The sequence below is a fragment of the Cherax quadricarinatus genome, chromosome 63, assembly GCF_038502225.1.
Source record: "Cherax quadricarinatus isolate ZL_2023a chromosome 63, ASM3850222v1, whole genome shotgun sequence".
Taxonomy (NCBI): Eukaryota; Metazoa; Arthropoda; class Malacostraca; order Decapoda; family Parastacidae; genus Cherax; species Cherax quadricarinatus.
In genome coordinates this window covers 8754839-8774838 of record NC_091354.1, presented here as the reverse complement: position 1 = coordinate 8774838, position 20000 = coordinate 8754839, and the positions used below count along the sequence as shown (strand labels likewise).

The 20000-nt window shown below is 38.6% G+C and overlaps 1 protein-coding gene across 1 annotated transcript in view; it reads right to left on the bottom strand.

Annotated features, from left to right (window-relative positions):
• LOC128698206 (small conductance calcium-activated potassium channel protein) overlaps positions 1-20000 on the bottom strand; it is a 315821-nt gene that overhangs the window by 50633 nt on the left and 245188 nt on the right. Inside the window, exon 2 of the mRNA XM_053790346.2 lies at positions 4567-4908. Within this exon, the coding sequence (XP_053646321.2) occupies positions 4567-4908 (342 nt within the window). The remainder of the gene's footprint in view (positions 1-4566; positions 4909-20000) is intronic.

Sequence of the window (20000 nt, the reverse complement as noted above, 5' to 3'; positions counted from 1 at the left end):
AGGAATATGAGGTGGAAATGGAAGAGGAGGTGGAGGAGGAATAGAAGGAATAGGAGAAGGAGGAGGGCGGGGAGGAAGAGAAAGAAAATAAAACGAAGGAAGATGAAAAAGAAGTCAAGAAACAGAGGAGGATGTAGAAGATTAAGAGGAGATGGAGGAAAAGTAGGTGGTAGGAGAGAAAAAAATATTGCAAGGTACAGAAAACATAAAAGGTTTCAAGACAGCGGAGGACTGTAAGAAATGAAGAAAATAAAGAAAAGAGAAGATACAGAGAAGGCAAAAACAGTAGAAACACTAAAAACAGAAAATTGGAGAAGAGTGAGTAGAGGGAAGGAGGTCAGTAAACCAAGTGGGCAATAACAAATGGAGAAGTAAGGGAGGAGAGAAAGGATGGATGATAGTGATTACGAGACAGAACAAATGAAGTCGAGATGATAATATGCTCTTGGCTTAAGGATTTACTGAAGACTTGAATGTTGGTTGAAAGATCGTACTGAAGACTTGAATATTGGTTGAAAGATCGTACTGAAGACTTGAATGTTGGTTGAAAGATCGTACTGAAGACTTGAATGTTGGTTGAAAGATCGTACTGAAGACTTGAATATTGGTTGAAAGATCGTACTGAAGACTTGAATGTTGGTTGAAAGATCGTACTGAAGACTTGAATGTTGGTTGAAAGATCGTACTGAAGACTTGAATGTTGGTTGAAAGATCGTACTGAAGACTTGAATGTTGGTTGAAAGATCGTACTGAAGACAGCAATGGTTGTTGAAGGATCGTACTGGAGACAGGAATGCTGGTTAAAATACCACAAAGAAGACAGGAATGTTGGTTGAAGGATCGTACTGAAGACTTAAATGTTGGTTAATGGTCTTTTATTTATCAAATTTGGATATATTAGGAACGTACTGCTAGCTGGGTTAACTAGTCAATTTATAAACGGAACACAACACGGACAAGCTCATGAGTAATACACCTATGTGTTACTTAGGTATCTTTTAGACAGAACTACCTAAGTGTTGCACATGTGTCCTGTTTATGTTCACATGTCAGATGTAGGAGAGTTTTTATTGGGATAACATTTCTCACTGTATAACTTCAAAAAACATTTCTTAGAACAAAACGTTGCCCCGGTGAAGGCTTCTTCTGGTGTGTGTGTGTTTCTATCTTCGTATCATGTGCCTCTTCGCCCTTTCTTTCACCTCTTGTTTCTTCCTCTTTAGTCTTCATTCCTTCGTCATAGCTATTTCTCATTTTTCAACAAAAAACATTCTCTTCATTTTTCTTCATTCCTGTCTGTATTTACGTATTCTGAATTTGTACGCTTTTTCTTCTTCCTCTTCTTGATTCCGAACGTTTGCCTTATTCTCCACTTCTTTCCAATTGTTTTCTCTCTATCTCTTTTATTAATATTTTCCCATTCTTCATTACTTTCTCTCCTTTCCTCTGTTATCTATGCATCAGTTCTCTGTCTCTGTCCGTCTCTCTGTCTCTGTCAGTCTCTCTCTCTCTCTCTCTCTCTCTCTCTCTCTCTCTCTCTCTCTCTCTCTCTCTGCCGTCCTCCATTTCCAATAAACCTGACCAAATGCCATACAAAGTAATTAGCTCAATCTGACCCAAAATTCATTCACTGCTTCTTCCTTCCTGTGTCTGCTTTCCCTTCTCAGTTCCCTCTCTCCGTCTCCCTCTCCTTCCCTCTCATCAATTTCCAGTAAACCTGATCTACGGCCTTGCTGTGTGTAACTTACACTCCCTCTCCAAGCTGGCAGGAATTCCACCCTCCCTTGAAATCCCAAGCTGGTGTCAAGGCCCTCATCCTCGCCTTCTCCAGGATCCTTCCTTTTCCTCTTCCTCTCCCTTGTCGTCCTATTCCTCTAACTCCTCCTTTTCCTCCTCGTCATGTCATCGGATCCCTGGGAAGTTCTTCGCACCTTGCAGCTGGCTGCCTTAAAATCCATAGCAGGAGTCTCTCGCTGTCTCTCAAGCTTCATGACAAATTCTACAACTTGCTCCTTTGTGAGATTATGTCAGTTATGAATGAATAGACGCATTTTCGTAAGCTTATTTGAAGAAAGGAACGTATTTTGTAGCTTGTTTGAGGTAAGAAACGTGTTTTCGTAAGCTTGTTTGAGGGAAGAAATGTTTTGTAGTAACCTTGTTTAAAAGAAACGTGTTTTATTTAGCTTGTTAGAAAAATGAAACGTATTTTAGTTTCTTGTTAGAAAAAAAAGCGTGTTTCAGTAAGCTTATTAGAGGAAAGAAGCGCGTTTTAGTAAGCTTGTATGAAAGGAGAAAGTTGTTCGAAAGATTAAACACCCGTGAAATGTTAGTGTTCCATTAACATTAAAATTCGCCTTTACAGTAACATCAAGAATACACGAATCCTCGTCATTGCACTAACGTTTCACTCTGTTTAGAGCGAAACGTTAGCGCATTCTATTGTCTGTGAGTTAAAGGTATTGGGGACCTGGTCAATGCCTTCTGGTCAGCCACTTCTGGAATATAGTAACGGAAAGTCACACTGATCTAAGCAGTTTTTGCTGTATCTGCTGTGATTCTCACTTCAAATTGCCTTTTCTCCTTTCAAACCGGGTGACATTGCATATCTCAGTGTATATGCACTAACAGGTACATACTTCTCAATGCTATAAGATCAGAGTAAAAAATTGATTTTATAATACGTAAAATAACCACTTTGAAAAAGAAGAGAATTTTCAAGGGCTTTCGTGATTTTCCACATTATGAAGGAACTGATAATGTGAGAAATCACCAGAGTGTTTGGTAATTCAATATTTATTTTCAAGGTGGTTATTTTACATACACATATAGCATCAGTCATTTTCCAGTGCAATGCACAGCTAGTAACATCTCAGTTCACGGAACGGGTGGGGACTGAACCCATGGCTAGTGAGTCCTAAACTCACAGGAAAGTGATTTGTTTGCAATTGTGTTAATACGATTTAGTGAGTCATACTTCTTAGTGTATACGCAGTGAGTTCATGCCTTTGATAGAGGTTTCAGAATTCCCAATGCTTCATAGGGATTATAAGTCTTTTGAAACTTCGACATCTCGTTCGTGCTAGCTGGGAGTTAGACCCGCCATGTCAAGCAACTCAGCGAGGGTTTGAAACTCTGTAACTCACTTATACTCCTTCCAAGTTTAACTCTTTTAAGAGGTGTTGTTAAGTCTTTGGCACACTAGAGTGTCGCCTTTCCTCTTATGGTGGTTGGTGAGGCTTAGGCACCACCTGACACGTGTGTTCTGCTGGCCCGCGAACCTATGCAGCAGCTGAAAGCAGTGTTTCTCTCATAAGAGAACCGTAATACCTTTCCTACTGCCTTAGTCTTGTAAGCCAGCAAGAACCTCAAGCCCACTGATTCATTTGCAATATGAAAAGCATGATGTAGTTCACCCAGTTTACTTATTACGTTTTGCATTGCTTAGGTTCACTTGAATTTCTCTTTGCGATTTAAATTCTCTGCTCCCATGTTCTCCCATGTTAGCTAGCCTGCCCCTATTTACTTTTTAATGTCTCTGAGTATACAGTATATTGTAAGACTGTCTCCTGTTTTTCCTCATTTTTTTTAAACTATATTCATATCTCAGTTTAGAGGTGACATCAACTCTGTGAGATTCTTCTGAACTTTTTTAAGCTCTTATTTCCAGGACGTTTTGGAGTTTCCCGGTATAAGGGCATTCGCCAGTCTTCTATCAGGACATTATTGTATATTCAGAGCATCAAAATTTTGATGTCCCCTACGATCACAATACCTCGGGTTACGAACAAGTCAAAACTCGAACAGTTATGTAAGTGTATTTATGTAAGTGCTTTTGTAAGTGTATTTTTGGGGGGATCTGAAACGGATTAATCTAATTTACATTATTCCTTATGCGAACAAATTCGTTCGGTATCGGCACTCGAACAGTCTTCTGGAACGAATTAAGTTCGTATCCCGAGGTACCACTAAATTTGGGAATCTGCTGCATTTCATAAGTCATTTCCTTGATTTTTCTCGAAGCTGATACAAACTATTTTATCCGTTTCTCTGAACCCGAATTTACAGACATGGAGGAGACATGTATAAGCCGAGTGTAAAGGAACCTGAATATTTGAAACGAATTTATGATAATAGAACCTTTCGAAACCCAAGTAGGCGTAAAAACTGTCCCTATTTTAAGAGTAACACTGAAGCTGGATATAGGTAATACCTGCTTCAACGCATCAGTCACAGAAGCGATAGTGGGCAAAAACACATATTCAAATAAACTCAGATTAAATCGTAGTAAACAGAAATCCGGTGGCTAAAGTGGTAGAGCGCTGCGCCTATCAATTTATGGACAACGGTTCACTCTCCCGTCCATCCATAACCGAATAGTTATATTGTCTCCACTCACCTCTAACAGGTTCATAAATAGGGAAAAATTAAGAAAGTGAACGATGTTTCGGTTCGTCCTGGATCAGTCGCTACAAACCGAAGCAGCTTCCATTTTTTTTTCATCTTCGATTTGTGGTCGAATTGTAATTTGCTTAGACTATCAAACTGTGAAATTAAATCTCCACTCACCTTATTATAGACCTGGGCTGAGGAGAGCTCATTCTCTACCACCATGACGATGATGCCCACCATTCCCATGACGAGGGCGTAGTCGGAGATCCTTTTCCGTTTCTCGAAGAGGGCCTTCCGGCGCCCCAGCCGGTAACCCACGTTAGGCTTGTTCCGCAGCTTGAAACTAGCGTTCTTGCAGGCTCCTGCCCCTTGTTTCTCCTCGGTGTACCGTGGGTACTCTGAGTGTACTCCCACGAGTGCTATCCCCGGATCCTCACCCTCTGCAACGCGCCCACCTCCACCGCCTGCGCCCCCCTTCATCGATCCAGGGATGGATAGGGTGGACACAGGCTTGCGTAGCTGGCGGGATAAAAAAAAATGCTACATTAGCTACTGATAAAAATGTAAAGCGTAATTTTCTTCCTGTTAAACAGAAAATTATAAACAGTGACACAAAAACGAAACACATGTAGAACCAAAACAGAGGTCAAGATTAGTGCTGCAGCATAGATACACGAAACAGACCGTGTTTATTACATAACGTTTCGCTCAAAGGTCAGTGAAATGTTGTGCAATATAGACTTTTCTAAAAGTATCTCTATCTTTCCCTGCTTATCGGCAATTTTCAAATAAATAAAATTAATGCAGCATATCTCGGCCAACAACTGAGTCCCTCTTTCAGTAGTAGGTAAAAATATCCAATTCACTTATTTCACTTGAGTTCCACAATATGGGCTCGTCTGTGCTACACTTTTCTTTGAAACAATAACATGTGGAGTAATTTTCTATGCATTAAGCCTCTGAGTTCAACAGGATCACATGAATATTTATAAGGTAACTCATTATTCATTGTTTACTTACCTGCAATAAACTCGAGAGAAAATAACATACCTGAAGCTGTATAACTTTCTTGTTAATGAAGAAAATATTTACATAATGGTAATAGCATTCTGACGATGTATGCTCACGGAGGAGAAACTCCGAGAATTAGATTTCAAAACAGGTACCTGCTAATGCAACAGTGCATTCTGTAAAAGGAAAGATGTGCAGAGAGTAGCGGGTGCAGGGAGAGGCGAGATGCTGGGAAAGGTTATGAATGCATGAGAAGTCGTGAATGCAGGAGAAGTCTTGAATGCAGAAGAGGTTGTGGATACAGTAGAGAGTTGAGGTATGTTCAAGTTCATCACGTTAAATCTATAAATTTGTTTCACAATGGACAAATATAAGTTCGCTCAGTGAGACCGCTGCTGTTTTGCCGAGTTCAAAGGATGCAAACTCAGTGAACAATACAATGGTTTACTGTGGTACTGAGAATGTGCAACTGTGTGAAAAAGTACAGTTGTTTTATTGTGGCACAGAAAGTGCTTTCACTTTGAGAACAGTACAGTTCCTCCACTGTAACACAGAATGTGTGTCTGTGTGAACAATACACATTGAAGTACCCTGCATATATAAATTCCCAGGTGTTAATATTATGATTAAAATAAATCTCATAGTCTCCAAACACTGATAAAAGAGCAACTATCACTAACCCTCATCATCAAATAACAATGGTATATAATCCCGACAGCTTATTAGGCAAAACACATGTGAAACAGGTATCTATATTTCTGTTTCTACCAACTTTTCTGTACTCGACTGAAGCCCACTATATAGGTGAAACGTTTCGAAATAGAGGTACCTAACTGTTGTATATGTTTTACCAAACATCAAATAACAACTCTAGGCTCCAACATATCAATTAAAAGACTTCTGTAATCGCCAGCATAACGATGAACAGGCAGCTATATTCTCCAACACCCCATCAAAATGATAACATAATCTCCATCAAACCAATTACAAGGTAGTTTCCAGACTTACACAATGCTTTCAATAGGCTGTAACCAGTTACCAGAGAGACTGTAATCACGACTACCCACTGTAAGTTGTACTATCGTACATTATATATCCAACTATTTTAACATATTTTAAGAATTTCCCAAATCAACTAGCCGTAAATTTAAGCTAATTAAAGCCTACGAAATGAGTTGGATCAGTAACTAAAGAATAAGTAGTACAAGAGTCGGGTTTTATTTTTTAATAAATGCTGTTACGGATGTCACAAAGGCACTATATCATGCACGAGTGACCTTTGTGGACGACCACCGGATATACAGAAATACTGCCGATGGACTGTGAAGGCAAACACCACACACGTGCAAGTTTTTATTGCAGAATAAAAAAAAGTTATATCGGGAATTCAGGTTTCGCTCGGGGGACTCGATAACGTTTTGTCCGGGGATCTTTGATAACGTTACGCTCAGAAACTAACATCGCGTTTCACTCGGGACTTCGGTAACGTTTCGCAAGGTACTTGTTTGCTAATGCTATTAATTAAAACGCAAATAACAGTTATAAATACTGTTAATAATAATTATAATCATAATTATTTATATTTATATATTTAATAATTATTGCTATTTTTATTATATCAGACAACGCCTGTACCCGGAGGGCTCTTCACCGGTACATAAAAATCCTTAGGAAATTTACCTTATTAAGCATTTATAGTTAAATCATAATTCACAGAGAACAACAAAACTTTCGGCAAAACCCCTTATTGTCTTATGAATTATACATCAGTCACTCTTACAGGTATCTAATATAACGAAGACTTTTTTTTTTTTTTTTTAACCCGGAGGAGGTTTAGCCTCCCAGGAAAGCCTCGGTGTGTCATTGAGGACTGTTTGATTTATTTGTCGTCCCCCAGGATGCGGCCCCACACCAGTCGTCTAGCACCCAGGTACCTACTTACAGCGGGTGTAAGGAGACAATCCCAGTCTTTCCACCAGGCCTGGAATCGAACCACGGACACTCAGTGTGTGAGGCGAGAACGTTGCCTACCAGGGCACCTTTATCAACATTTATCTTAATAAATTTTTACATCCATCAGCCTTTACATCAATCAGTCTACGAGTATAAACCCATCAATATTTCCATTCTTTAATTTGTACGTTAATCAAATGACAACCGCCTTCAGTTCTTTACTATAAACCCTCTTAAAAAAAATTCTTACTCTTCTCAAGCATAAATTCTATCCTTTAATGTCCCTTCAATTTGCCCTCTCTATCCTATTTCTTATTTGCAACCGTCAACAGGGAACGTTCTTCTTTCCTCACAGAAAAAACGTTCATCCTCTTGTTGCAACATTGTCTATCCATTTACGAAAAGATTACCTTCCTTTTAGACTAAATAGTGTTTTTTCTCACGAACATAGTGTCTTTTGGCTTACATAGGGTTCTGGCGGACATACGACCCTTGGAAGATGTATGTGTAATATATTCGCCTCAGATGTCATGGGTGGACGACTGTGCGGGAGGTCGTTGACAAGTTTACGCTCCATTTGTAGTCGCGGTCAGTCCTTGACAAGCTTGAATCACAAGTTTGTTGTTGGTGTTATTGCTATTGTTGTTGTTGTATTCTAGTTGGTGATGATGCTATTGTTGGTGATGTTATTGTTCTTGTTTGTTGTTGTTGCTCATGATATTGTTTCTTCTACTTTTGTTGTCATATTCGATACAGTTTTTTTCTATATTATTACCAACACACTTAAGTTTTCACCAGAACACTAATGTTACTAGCATAACATCAAAATTACTAGCATAACTTCAGAGTTACTAACAGAACAACCAAAGTTACTAGCAGAACACTAAAGTTACTTTCTGAACACTGTAGTTACTACCAGAAAATGTAAGTTATAACCACATGGTTAAAGTCAGAGCCAAAGCATTGTAGCTACTGTTAAGACAATCAAGTTATTACCAAGACAAACTAATACTATGATATTGAAGTTAATATCAGGACAATGAAGTTAATACCAGGACACTCTGGCATAAAGCTCTACTAACTTCAGCTCTCTTGACCTCTGTTTCATTAACCTTTGACCTTCTGGTCTCAGACCAGAGGAGCCGCTTACGAGGTCATGGCCTTTCTACCTTCCCAGATTGTTAGTGCAAACAAGAGACAATATCCTCTTACTTTGTGCGTGTGCGTATTCTTGTGTGTGTGTGTGTGTGTGTGTGTGTGTGTGTGTGCGCGCTAACCTCTGTGTGGTTGCAGAGGTCGAGTCACAGCTCCTGGTACCTGCGTGCGATCCCCAAGTTCTTCAATTTCATTATAGACCACCACTCAAATATTGTTAGGAATTTTTTAATAATTTTTTTAATAGGCGCTTAAATATATATCTTTTTTTTTTTAGGAGGTGGGAATGGGATTGCCGAACCACTAGGCAGGTTATCGTTAAACCTATTCACTCGGTTTCACGAGAATTTCATGTATTTCTGCTCGCTCGAAAAATACCGGAAATTTAAAAAAAAATATGAATTTAGGCTAGATTAGCTTAGGTTAGATTAGATGGGGTAAGGTTAACCTATATTACCGTATATCAGCATATAATTACCCGATAATGACGAAATTAAACATAAAAAGTTATATCTGTAGCTCGTTCTTGGACGTTTCTTGATTTCCATCAATAACCGTTGCCAGACGTATCTTTTCCAGCATTTCTAATTCGCTTATTTGTGGTTAAATATTCAGACTTATTTAACCTACGCTAGCCCAACGTAACCTAACTTAAATTAACTTGATCTGATTAAAAATATTTTACTTCGACCGAAGTAAAATAATGGGTTGGTATCTGGCAACGGGGAGAATGGGGAGAGGGAAGGGGGGAAATGGGGGTACGTATCGTTCCATTTCGAGCGTGCATGATCTGACGAAATTAATACCAATGTCATGGTATTAATTTCAGTGTCATGGTATTAACTTCAAACTTCTGTTATTAATTTTAATGTTCTTGCAATGACTTAGATGTCCTGGTAACTATGTTGATATTCAGATAATAACTTTAATACTGTAGCAATAACTTGATTGTCTTAAAAGTAACTACAATGCTTTGGTACTGATTTTAACCACATGATTATAACTTACATTTTCTGGTACTAATTACAGTGTCCAGAAAGTAACTTTAGTGTTCTGCTAGTAGGATATGTTGGGGGAAGAGAAAAGAGACGGAAGGAGGGGCGCAAGAGAGTAATATCGAATTTGACTGAAAAAAAAAAAATTATATACTCTGTGAAGCGCTAAAGCAATAAGGGTCGTGTCAGAAGGAATCATTTTATGAAGGGAGGACCCAGGTAGCCGGACTTGAGTCCTAGAAGTGGGAAGTACAGTGTCTGCTGTCGGAAGGAGGGGTGAGGGTTTTGCAGTACCCTCTGTCATCTGAACTGTGATGTCGGCACACTTCTGGTGTGATAGTGGTTAAATGAATGTTGGTGAATGTGTATCCTCTATTATCTGAAAGGGAGGGGTAGATCTCCCTACCTCGGTGGGAGACCCCGATGGATTTACAAAGTAATAATAATTCTCTAATATTATTGTTATTACTATTACTTTTAATTATATTATTAATAATAATAATAATAATATTATTATTATTATTATTATTATCAATTTATATTATTTTTAATACTAATATTAATTTATTATAATTATTATTATTTACCTTAAAGATAGTCTTAAGAATCCTGGCTTTTACTCACCCGCCCGACAAAACTCCACACACACCGATCTGGCTCTAATATTAAAAAGTACGAGATAAGAATGTCGACAAAAGAATGCCTTCCCTGTGAAGAATGTGTTATAAGCAGATGATGCCGTGGTTTTGAAGAATTTCCCATGAGAAAGGAGTCGTACAGGGAAAGAATATATTATGAAATATTTTTTCCGATATGGGAAATATTTTGAATATTTTTTTTTTGTTAGGGAAACAAAGATGTTTAGGAGTTTGCTGTCGAGAGAAGTATATGCAGGTGATTTATTTAAGTCAGTGGTACCTAATACATTTACGATTAGAGCCCCAGTGGTTTGCCCATTGTCCCCCCCATACCCTCTTCACCAGACAGTCGAAATCATCACCACCAGTCCTATTAGGTACCAGTATGACTTCAAAGGATGTCAAAAGCTTGGTTTTACATATGGATATCTGGGACAAAACAGCTAAAAAGCCATTCTAATCTAACTCAACTTTTTTTTAAATTGTTCAGAGATGGAGTCCCATACCCCCATTATTTGGTTCCTATACCCCCATGGGGTATGGATACCTTCAGTTACAAACTCCTAATTTAAATGGAGTCACCTAACAGCGCGTTTAGGTGGCTTGATAACTGGGGTCTGGGAGACTGGTAAATGATTGTGAGAAATTGGGTAATCAAACGGTAACCAAAACTATTTGACTTGTTTGATATTTAGATTTAAACCCGATCTACTAAATGAGGGTCATTAAACTATGTGTCACATGTACGTTGTCAGTCAGTAATACCTTAATACAGGAGTTAAACTATCAAGTATATAGACAGAGATACCTACAACCACTTTGTGTATATACTCTTGAAGTGGCCAAGTCATACTCATTTTCTATACCACTCACGTTCCTCAACTTAACTACTGAGTTCACTCTTGAATACTGATGTGACCAAGGCAGAGTTACGAGCGTATTTTGTCTTCATGTTCGTAGAGTATTATAATGTTCATGGTGTATGGGAGCTAATTATGATTGTGTCAAAAGGCACAATACCTTGACTGGAAGAATACACAAATAACCCGCACATAGTAGAAAGAAGCTTATGATGTTTTGGTCTATGACCACTGAAAACACACTAGGATAAGGGAGCCACTGTATAGGACTGATTCAAAGAATGGGATAAAAACTCGTTAACATTCCCATTGAAGAGTTAATATTTTATGGCCGTATCTTTCTTCTCGAAGTGACTGGTTTCTCAGGGTCAATAGCATCGGAGAAATTTAAGTTTTCATGTCAGGGTTCAGAGAAGAAAGAGTGGTAGGGGATGGGGGTTGCACTTACCTGAGTTTGCATTGTTGAGCTCCGATTTTTACATCCGCCTCCTGACTTTCTGACATCATCTGTCTGCCAGATTTGCTTCTGATCATGTTAGTGGATCTAACTTCTATTATATCATTCTCCAGTGCATTTAATGATTGTTTTAACACCTGCTATGTCATTCTAGTTTTTTTTTCGATTTTACACTACAACACTATGAACACTTTTTAATAAGTATTAAGCTAAACTGTGTGTTCAGCTCTACTCTGGATCACCTGCTTCTGATCCCTCTCCTATGTGTCCCTGGTCCTGTTCCCTCTCATGTCAATCATCTTATCCCGGAGGATGAAATTTCAACAAAAATGATGCTTTAAACCGAGAAAAATGGATAAGTTAATCAGAACTAATCTTTCGACAGTAAAAGAATGAAAAAATATATATTAATATATTACTATTTTAAATTCATATATATCGAGCTTTTCTTTCACTTTCAAACGATATTCCTTGAACCAGGGGTAAGATATTACAAATATTGATCGCGTTATAAATACTTTTCGTCCTGAGACGAGAAGCTCTTATGGCAGTGTACATCATAAATAATCACGATGATGTACAAGGAAGACGACTATATATAAACCCTGGGCAGCAGAGCTTCATCTGACTGGGAAGGCTTATTGCACAATTCCTCGCACCCTCCCTACAATTAAATGTTTAAACCTGGATACAAACTTTCAGTCATTGAGGCAGTTTTGTGAAAAAAAAATAATTCATTAATGTTTTAAGTACCATGATTTCTCTCCTTTCCTGCATTCACAGTCTTCTGCATTCACAATCTCTCCTGCATTCACAGTCTTAACTACATTCAAAGTCTACTGCATTCACAGTCTTTACTACATTCACAATCCTTACTAAACGCCCTTACCTTTCCTTCACGTTTTCTTTTTATTCTTAACCTTTTTCTAGGCTAAAACCTGACATCCTTTTATTTCTGGATCACTGAACGACCCCTTACGTGTTTAGCATTTCCCAATTAATATTTTTTTACTACCACCATTACAAGTATATACTATTACCACTACTACCACGAGTGATACTTCTAATACCATAATAATAATAACAGAATTACACCAAAAGTATTCTTCACCCTAGTATTACTCTAATACCGTTCCAACACACACAATTTCTCTCTCTCTCTCTCTCTCTCTCTCTCTCTCTCTCTCTCTCTCTCTCTCTCTCTCTCTCTCACACACACACACACACACACACACACACACACACACACACACACACACACACACACACACACACACATCCATCTGCCTGCCTGCCTGCCTGCCTGCCTGCCTGCCTCCTGCCTGCCTGCTGCTTAGCCACTTTTGACAATTACAGGTGTTAGGAGAGCTGGGAGCAGCAATCAAGATCTCCTAAATTATGTTCCCAAACGGTAATTATACCCCTCATCTTCCTTCCAAGATTAATTAGAACACGGACCCTACCATTTATCACCCACATAAGAGGACGGGGAGGGTAATTACAACCAGCCATTTAACGACACCACCCAATCCCGATAATCAAGAACCTGCCATTTTACGCCAACACCAAAACACCGCGAATAGAGAGACCCTAGACCGCATAACGCGAACACCAAAAATCGCTAATTGAGGAAAAAAAACTTCAATATAGCTAAATTTAGAGAAAGAAACGTGTGATGAAGGGTAATTATAGATTACAAAAAATCTGTGAATATAGCAACCTTCACAATAATACTGTTATATGGAGAAAATGTGAATATTTTATTTACTGGGGCAATCGTTTAGCAAGATAATACTTATTTTATCATGAGGTTTCCACTTAACGTAAAAATCACATTAATCAATACTTCATAAGTATATACTTTAAAAACTAATATATATATATATATATATATATATATATATATATATATATATATATATATATATATATATATAAATATATATGATTATATATATATATAATAACACTGCGACTAGCCGAGGACTCGAACCCGTGTCTTTTTGGCTCGTCTCGTGGTGAGCGAAAATCACATGACGCTCTAACCCACAGGACCACCAAATTTCTACAAGAGTCACGCACCTAGTGTCCTCTGACCACGGTAAAACACCTAGCTCTGCAAATATCGTAAATCAAGCGATACAGATGCAAAACACCCACGGGGGGAGTAGAATGATAGCTGTAGACCTTTCGTGCTGCAATCAACACATCATCAGGAGCTTGCAAAAGTGGATAAAAGAGGTGACTGTCCAAACAAGTACGTTCCCAAAGGACCATCTTCCCTGAAGTGAGTGTGGGAAGGAGAAGAGGGCACAGGAAATGCCCCCAGGCACATCAGTGCCCGCAGCCAGAAGGATGAATATTATATCATTAGGAAAAACCCGGTAGCATTGATATTGTAATAGCGTAAACGAAACACATTATATGTCCATTATACCAGTCCCCGTAAATTATAACCTGTTATACCAGTGCCGTATATTAGAGTAGCACTATATCAAACAAGTTTTTCATGATTACAGTATTATTGCCTCGGTAATGAGAGTAATTAACGAAAGGTTATTTACCCAAAATAATGACCAGCTGTCCAGCAATAGGTGCTCTCTTCATGCTGACGAAGGGCTCTTGACCTGAGGAAGTGGGGCTGTTTCCGTACCTCAAACTGAACTTGATACTCTCCCATTCCCCATGTTAGCCAGGACCCCTACTGTCTTAGCGCTTCCAGTAAACTATACTACTGCTACCATTATTACTGCTACTACTATTACTACTGCTAGTACTGCTGCTGCTTCTACTACTACTATTACTACTACTACTGCTGCTATCACTACTACTACTGCTGTCACTACTACTATTGCTACTACTACTGCCACTACTACTACTACTGCCACTACTACTACTACTGCCACTACTACTACTACCACTACTACTACCAGAATAACAATAATATCAATAATAATTACATAAAATAATAATTTACATTAAATATAACAAAAACAATACAGTTGTTAGAAGTGCGTAAATAATCTGATTATTCGTGATTATCATACTGATTTGAGAGCCTGTTATTTCTTCTCTAAGGTATGGATAGTGAATTATTGATATTAATAGGATAACTGAGGATAAGGTTAAATGATTAAATAACAATTGTGTTTATGAATTCAGCCTCTGGGTTTGTTGCGGTGTTAAAGCTGATGTTATTGTAGGTTGGTAGACAACATCCACCCAGGCAGGTGCTATTGTTCTGTTATTATAGTGTGAAACAGAAACCTGTTGATATTTGTAAAAGGTGGGTAGACAGCAACCACCCAGAAAGGTGCTATTGTTCTGTTATTATAGCGTGAAACAGAAACCTGTTGGTATTTGGAATAGGTTGTTAGGCAGCAAACATCCAAGGCAGTATAACTATTCTGTTGTGCGAATGTGAATCGAAGCCTGTTGATGTTTGTAATAGGTTTGTAGATGGTAACATTCAGGGAGGTATAACTTTTCCTATATGAGTGTGAAACGGAAGCCTAATGATGTTTGTAAGCTGGTAGATATCAACCATCCATGGAGGTACAACTGTTACATTATATGAGGGGTAAAATTAAAACCTGTAAGTTAGTAGTAGGTAAATAAACAGCAGCTATCCAGGGAGGTGCTACTACTTTGATATTTGAGTCAAATGGACGGCTGTTATTGTAGTAGGTTAGAGAGCAACCATCCAGGAAGGTACTACCTTACGTCTATTTTAATGTAAAACAAGAGCCTGTTAAACATTCTACACTCTGGCAGATGATATTTTCTCTCTGCCTCATAAACTTTTAAGATGAGAAGAAAATCTTACAAATTTCTGCTTAGATTTAGTATTCAGTTATTTTTATGTTTCCGCGTATCTCTCAAAGATTCACAATACTGCAACGTCTCCTTTCCGCTTTAGGAGGTCAGGCCTGATATTGGGCTGCAGGTTAGAAAATCACTGCATATATAAAACATCAGAATTAAGAGATAAGGAAGGGAGGAGGTCTGACAGTCATCTGCTACCTTAAAATTGACTCAAGGTGGTCAGGCTATTGGACTTGTTTTTCCTCTATATTCCTATCCTACCCCGTCCTTCTCCTCATCCTTCCCAACCTTCCTATACGTCAGCCGCCATTTACGGGTCACTTAGAAGGCAACAATCACAACTGTCGACATCACAAGCACTTCCACTCAATAGGAAACAAAGATGTGAAGTCTCTTCATCATTTTATTGTGAGATCGAGAGATCAACAAAGAGAGAGAGAGAGAGAGAGAGAATGTGCATAAAAAAGCAAATCCATGAGAACAAACAGACAAGAGAGCAGTACCACCTTATGAATACGGTTGAAATATATTGTTATGGTGTTGCAAACTATGTCGTAATAAGCTTAATGCACAAAATAATTGTTAGGGGGAGTTTTGATGACCAATTCACAAATATAACGTGATCATGGCGGCTTTATGTGACAGTCATCATTACCCGACTGATAGAAAAATGGAATTTTAAATTTGTGTGTTAAATTGTGTTTATATATTTGTATACAAATATACGCGAAAGTACATACCCAAAAGTGCGCATATGTTGTATATGGCGCGCGGACAGACATCCTGTTCCTTCTCTGGAACGGGATGTTGCAGAGAAGGGACACAGAAACAAGGGGTCAAAATTGGAAGTTGAAGACTCAGATGAGTCAGATAGATGTTAGGAAGTATTTCTTTAGTCATAGAGTTATCAGGAAGTGGAGCTGTCTCGCAATTGATGTTTTGGAGGTAGGCACCATACATAGTTTTAAGACGAGGTACGATAAAGCTCATGGAGCAGGGAGAGAGAGGACCTAGTTGCTATCAGTGAAGAGGCGGGCGCCAGGAGCTATGTCTCGAATCCCTGCAACCATAAATAGGTGAGTACAAATAGGTGAGTACACACACACACACACACACACACACACAAACACACACACACAAACACACAAGAAGTTTGGGCCAGGAGCTAGGACTCGACCCCTGCAACCTCAACTAGGTGAGTACACACACACACACACACACACACACACACACACACACACACACACACACACACAAATAGGTGAGCACGCACGCACGCACGCACGCACGCACGCACGCAGCACTACACAGCTGATCATTATCACTATTAAGAATGCCGTTTAACATGATAAAGAAAATGAGAAAAAAATGAAAACCTAGAGTCGGTAATAGTGACTCCAGAGCATGAGACAACTTGAAAGATTTAAAACTAAAACTTTAACCCTTCATGAAATCAAAGTGCCAAAGAACAGCTTTCAGAAGTATGAACAACGGTTTATTTAGAAAGCTGTGCACTGCACATGTTAGGCCAGACGAATATTATGAAGAAGTTTGGGAAAATAGTAGACGAGTCTAGGAACATAAACAGTACGGGCAGGCTAAAGCCTCTGTTTATTACGACACAAGAGTAAAAAATTAAAGGAGCCATGATCACAACATTAGAGATACTAGTCAGCACCGAACATGGCAAAAAAAAAAAAATTGGATGGAAACAGAAAACGGGGCACTTAGAATACATTAGATGTCCACTGAAAGGTCTGTGTCTCTCAGTGTTGGCATAATAACAGTTCATTTTATTTCCGTATGGATTAAAACATTCTTAACGGGTGGCGAACAGGATTTGTGTTCAATAGGCTTTACCAACCATTCTAACTAACAGGCAGAAGGTTCACTGCCAGAGGTTAGGTAAAGTTCGTCAGGAAACAGGACAAGTCTTTCCTGATGCGGGTTTTAGTCAGATGATGACCCGCTGTTGGTGCTTTTGGTCAACTGAATGAGGCCTTCCGCTGGCTTGCCGGTCCACCCATTTTTTTTTCACTGGTTACTGCCAGAGGTGCCAAATGGAAGGTGCGAAAACTTTTTCTTTCAGTACACGAAAGTGAAGAGTTGACAAGAGCTGAGAGAGAAGGTAATGGTCTGGGAATTCTCATGAGGCCCAGGAGCTGAGCTCAACCTCACAACTACTTCTATATAAGGCAGATATGCAGAATTTAAACACCTGTGGGGCAATAAAGAGACATTTAGAGTATAGTAGAACGTAATAAAATTCTCCTTTAGCAAAACGTTACTGAATATGAGCAATAAAGACATTCAGAGCAGAGAAAGACTTAATAAAGCTCTACTTAAACAATACCTTGTTTTAATAAAAACTTGCTTGAGCGAAACAATGTCTTAATAAAGGTCTCCATAAACGAAATGATTTCATTATGAAGGTTTATTTAGCTCTAAGTGCTTCTGCAAGACCCACATCCAGGTTAAGTGTCTTCAGGATAGTTCACTTATTTATCAAGCTTATCAAACAAACACAAATGACCCGCACATAGGAGAGAGAAGCTTACGACGTCGTGTAGCTCCGACTTGGACCATTTACGAAGTCAGTGTGACTTGGAAAATTGTCCAAGTCGGACCGAAACGTCGCCAAAAGCTTCTCTCTCTCTCTTCCCTCAAGGAAGGTTCCTTGATGTTGGTGATGGGGCTCTTGATTTAGGGAATTGGATCTGTGCTCCAGTTCCCCGAATTAAGCCTGAATGCCTTCCACATACCCCCCTCCCAGGCGCTGTATAATTCTCCGGGTTTAGCGCTTCCCCCTTGATTATAATAATAATAATTCTCTCTCTCTCTCTCTCTCTCTCTCTCTCTCTCTCTCTCTCTCTCTCTCTCTCTCTCTCTCTCTCTCTCTCCTATGTCCGGGTTATTTGTGTATTTTTCCAGTCAGGGTATTTATTCCCGTTCGTTCTTTTTAATATAAACACACTGACACACAAGAACAACGAAGATTGGTATACCAGTTTCCTACCTCCTTATTTCTACTCCTCTTGCCTCTTTGTCTGCTTCCTCCTGCCTCTCTACCTCTTCCCTCTTTCCAAAATAATCACCTGGACCCAGTGACATACTTCACACTGGAGGCCGATACCCGAGAGAACAAGAATTTAATTGCTGTTATTCGACGTCGGCTTAAATTCCAGCTTCCGATGATTCTTTTCCCTCTTTCGCCTTCATATCTTTTTCCCTAGGCTTTCTCTTCCTATTTCTTCTCATTTTTTCCATGTTCTTTTTATCTTCGACTGTTTAAAGGGGAGGAAAGGTGCCTCCTGATCCAAGACACCGGAGCTACTCTGTCCTTTCTTGAATTATCGATAATTACTTCTGTTTCTCAAGGGAGATCGGGTTGTTATAGGCAGAGAAACCCTTGTACTAATACTAATAATAATTTATTATTTAATTATTTAATTATTATTTAATTATTTTTAATCATTATTAGTTTATTATTTTTATTATTATTTTGTTCGTAGTAATAATAGCAGAGGCAGCAGCAGCAGCAGCAGCAGTAGTAGTGGTAGTATCGGCAGCAGCAGACAGTAGTAGTAGTAGTACCAGTATCGGCAGCAGCAGACAGTAGTAGTAGTAGTAGTAGTAGTAGTAGTACCAGTATCGGCAGCAGCAGACAGTAGTAGTAGTAGTACCAGTATCGGCAGCAGCAGACAGTAGTAGTAGTAGTACCAGTATCGGCAGCAGCAGACAGTAGTAGTCGTAGTAGAAATAGTAGTATATAGATAACTTATAATCTGGAAAACTAACTCTTCAAGATTGCAATATATCTAGGAGAACGAGCAGTACAAGAATCACACTTTCCACCCAGGTAGAGACAATTGGCATACACCTGCGTTTTTATGCACACTCAATGAAGCATAAGTTATCCTGAATGGTTCCCTGACATGCAACTCTCTGTCTTGCTGATCACTTACTTGTACATATGTAAATCTTGTTTGTTATGCTGAAGGCAATTGCTTGCTTCTAATTGATGTTCGTGATCTGTGTGAGTTTTTTTTTTTTTTTTGTCAGAAAGGCTTTTGTGTCGATCTTGCTTGTGTTAAGTAGAAAGTCTTGATAGTGAGTCAAGCAGAATGAGTTTCGTTCACTTGTTCATCTAGAAGTGTTCACTGAACACACACACACACACACGTCCACGTACGTATGTCGTACTTTTTCAAGTGGGAATTCAGAGACGACACACATAAAACAAGAAAATTTATAACTCTTAATGTTTTCTCTTCCCAGAAAAAGTAGAGATTTATAGGATTTATTAATACTTGTTGAGACAAAGTTTTCATGAAATTCTTGGAAATAAAAAATTATTTGTTTAAAACTCGTAAAAGCAAAATTACATTTCCATCCGATTAGCTAGTGAAAATAAATAAATAAATAAATTAATATATATATATATATATATATATATATATATATATATATATATATATATATATATATATATATATATATATATATATATATGCGCAATAAGATCACAGTAAACAGGTGATTTCAGAATATGCAAAACAACCACTGTGAAAGAATAAAGAAGTTAGAAGCGCTTTCGTGACTACTCACATTATCAAGGAACAATGAAAGTAAAGCATCAAAGGAAGGTATATAAAGGGGTAGCCCACACCTTACTATCAGATCCCACAACATCGAAACACCTGACGCGAGACAGCAG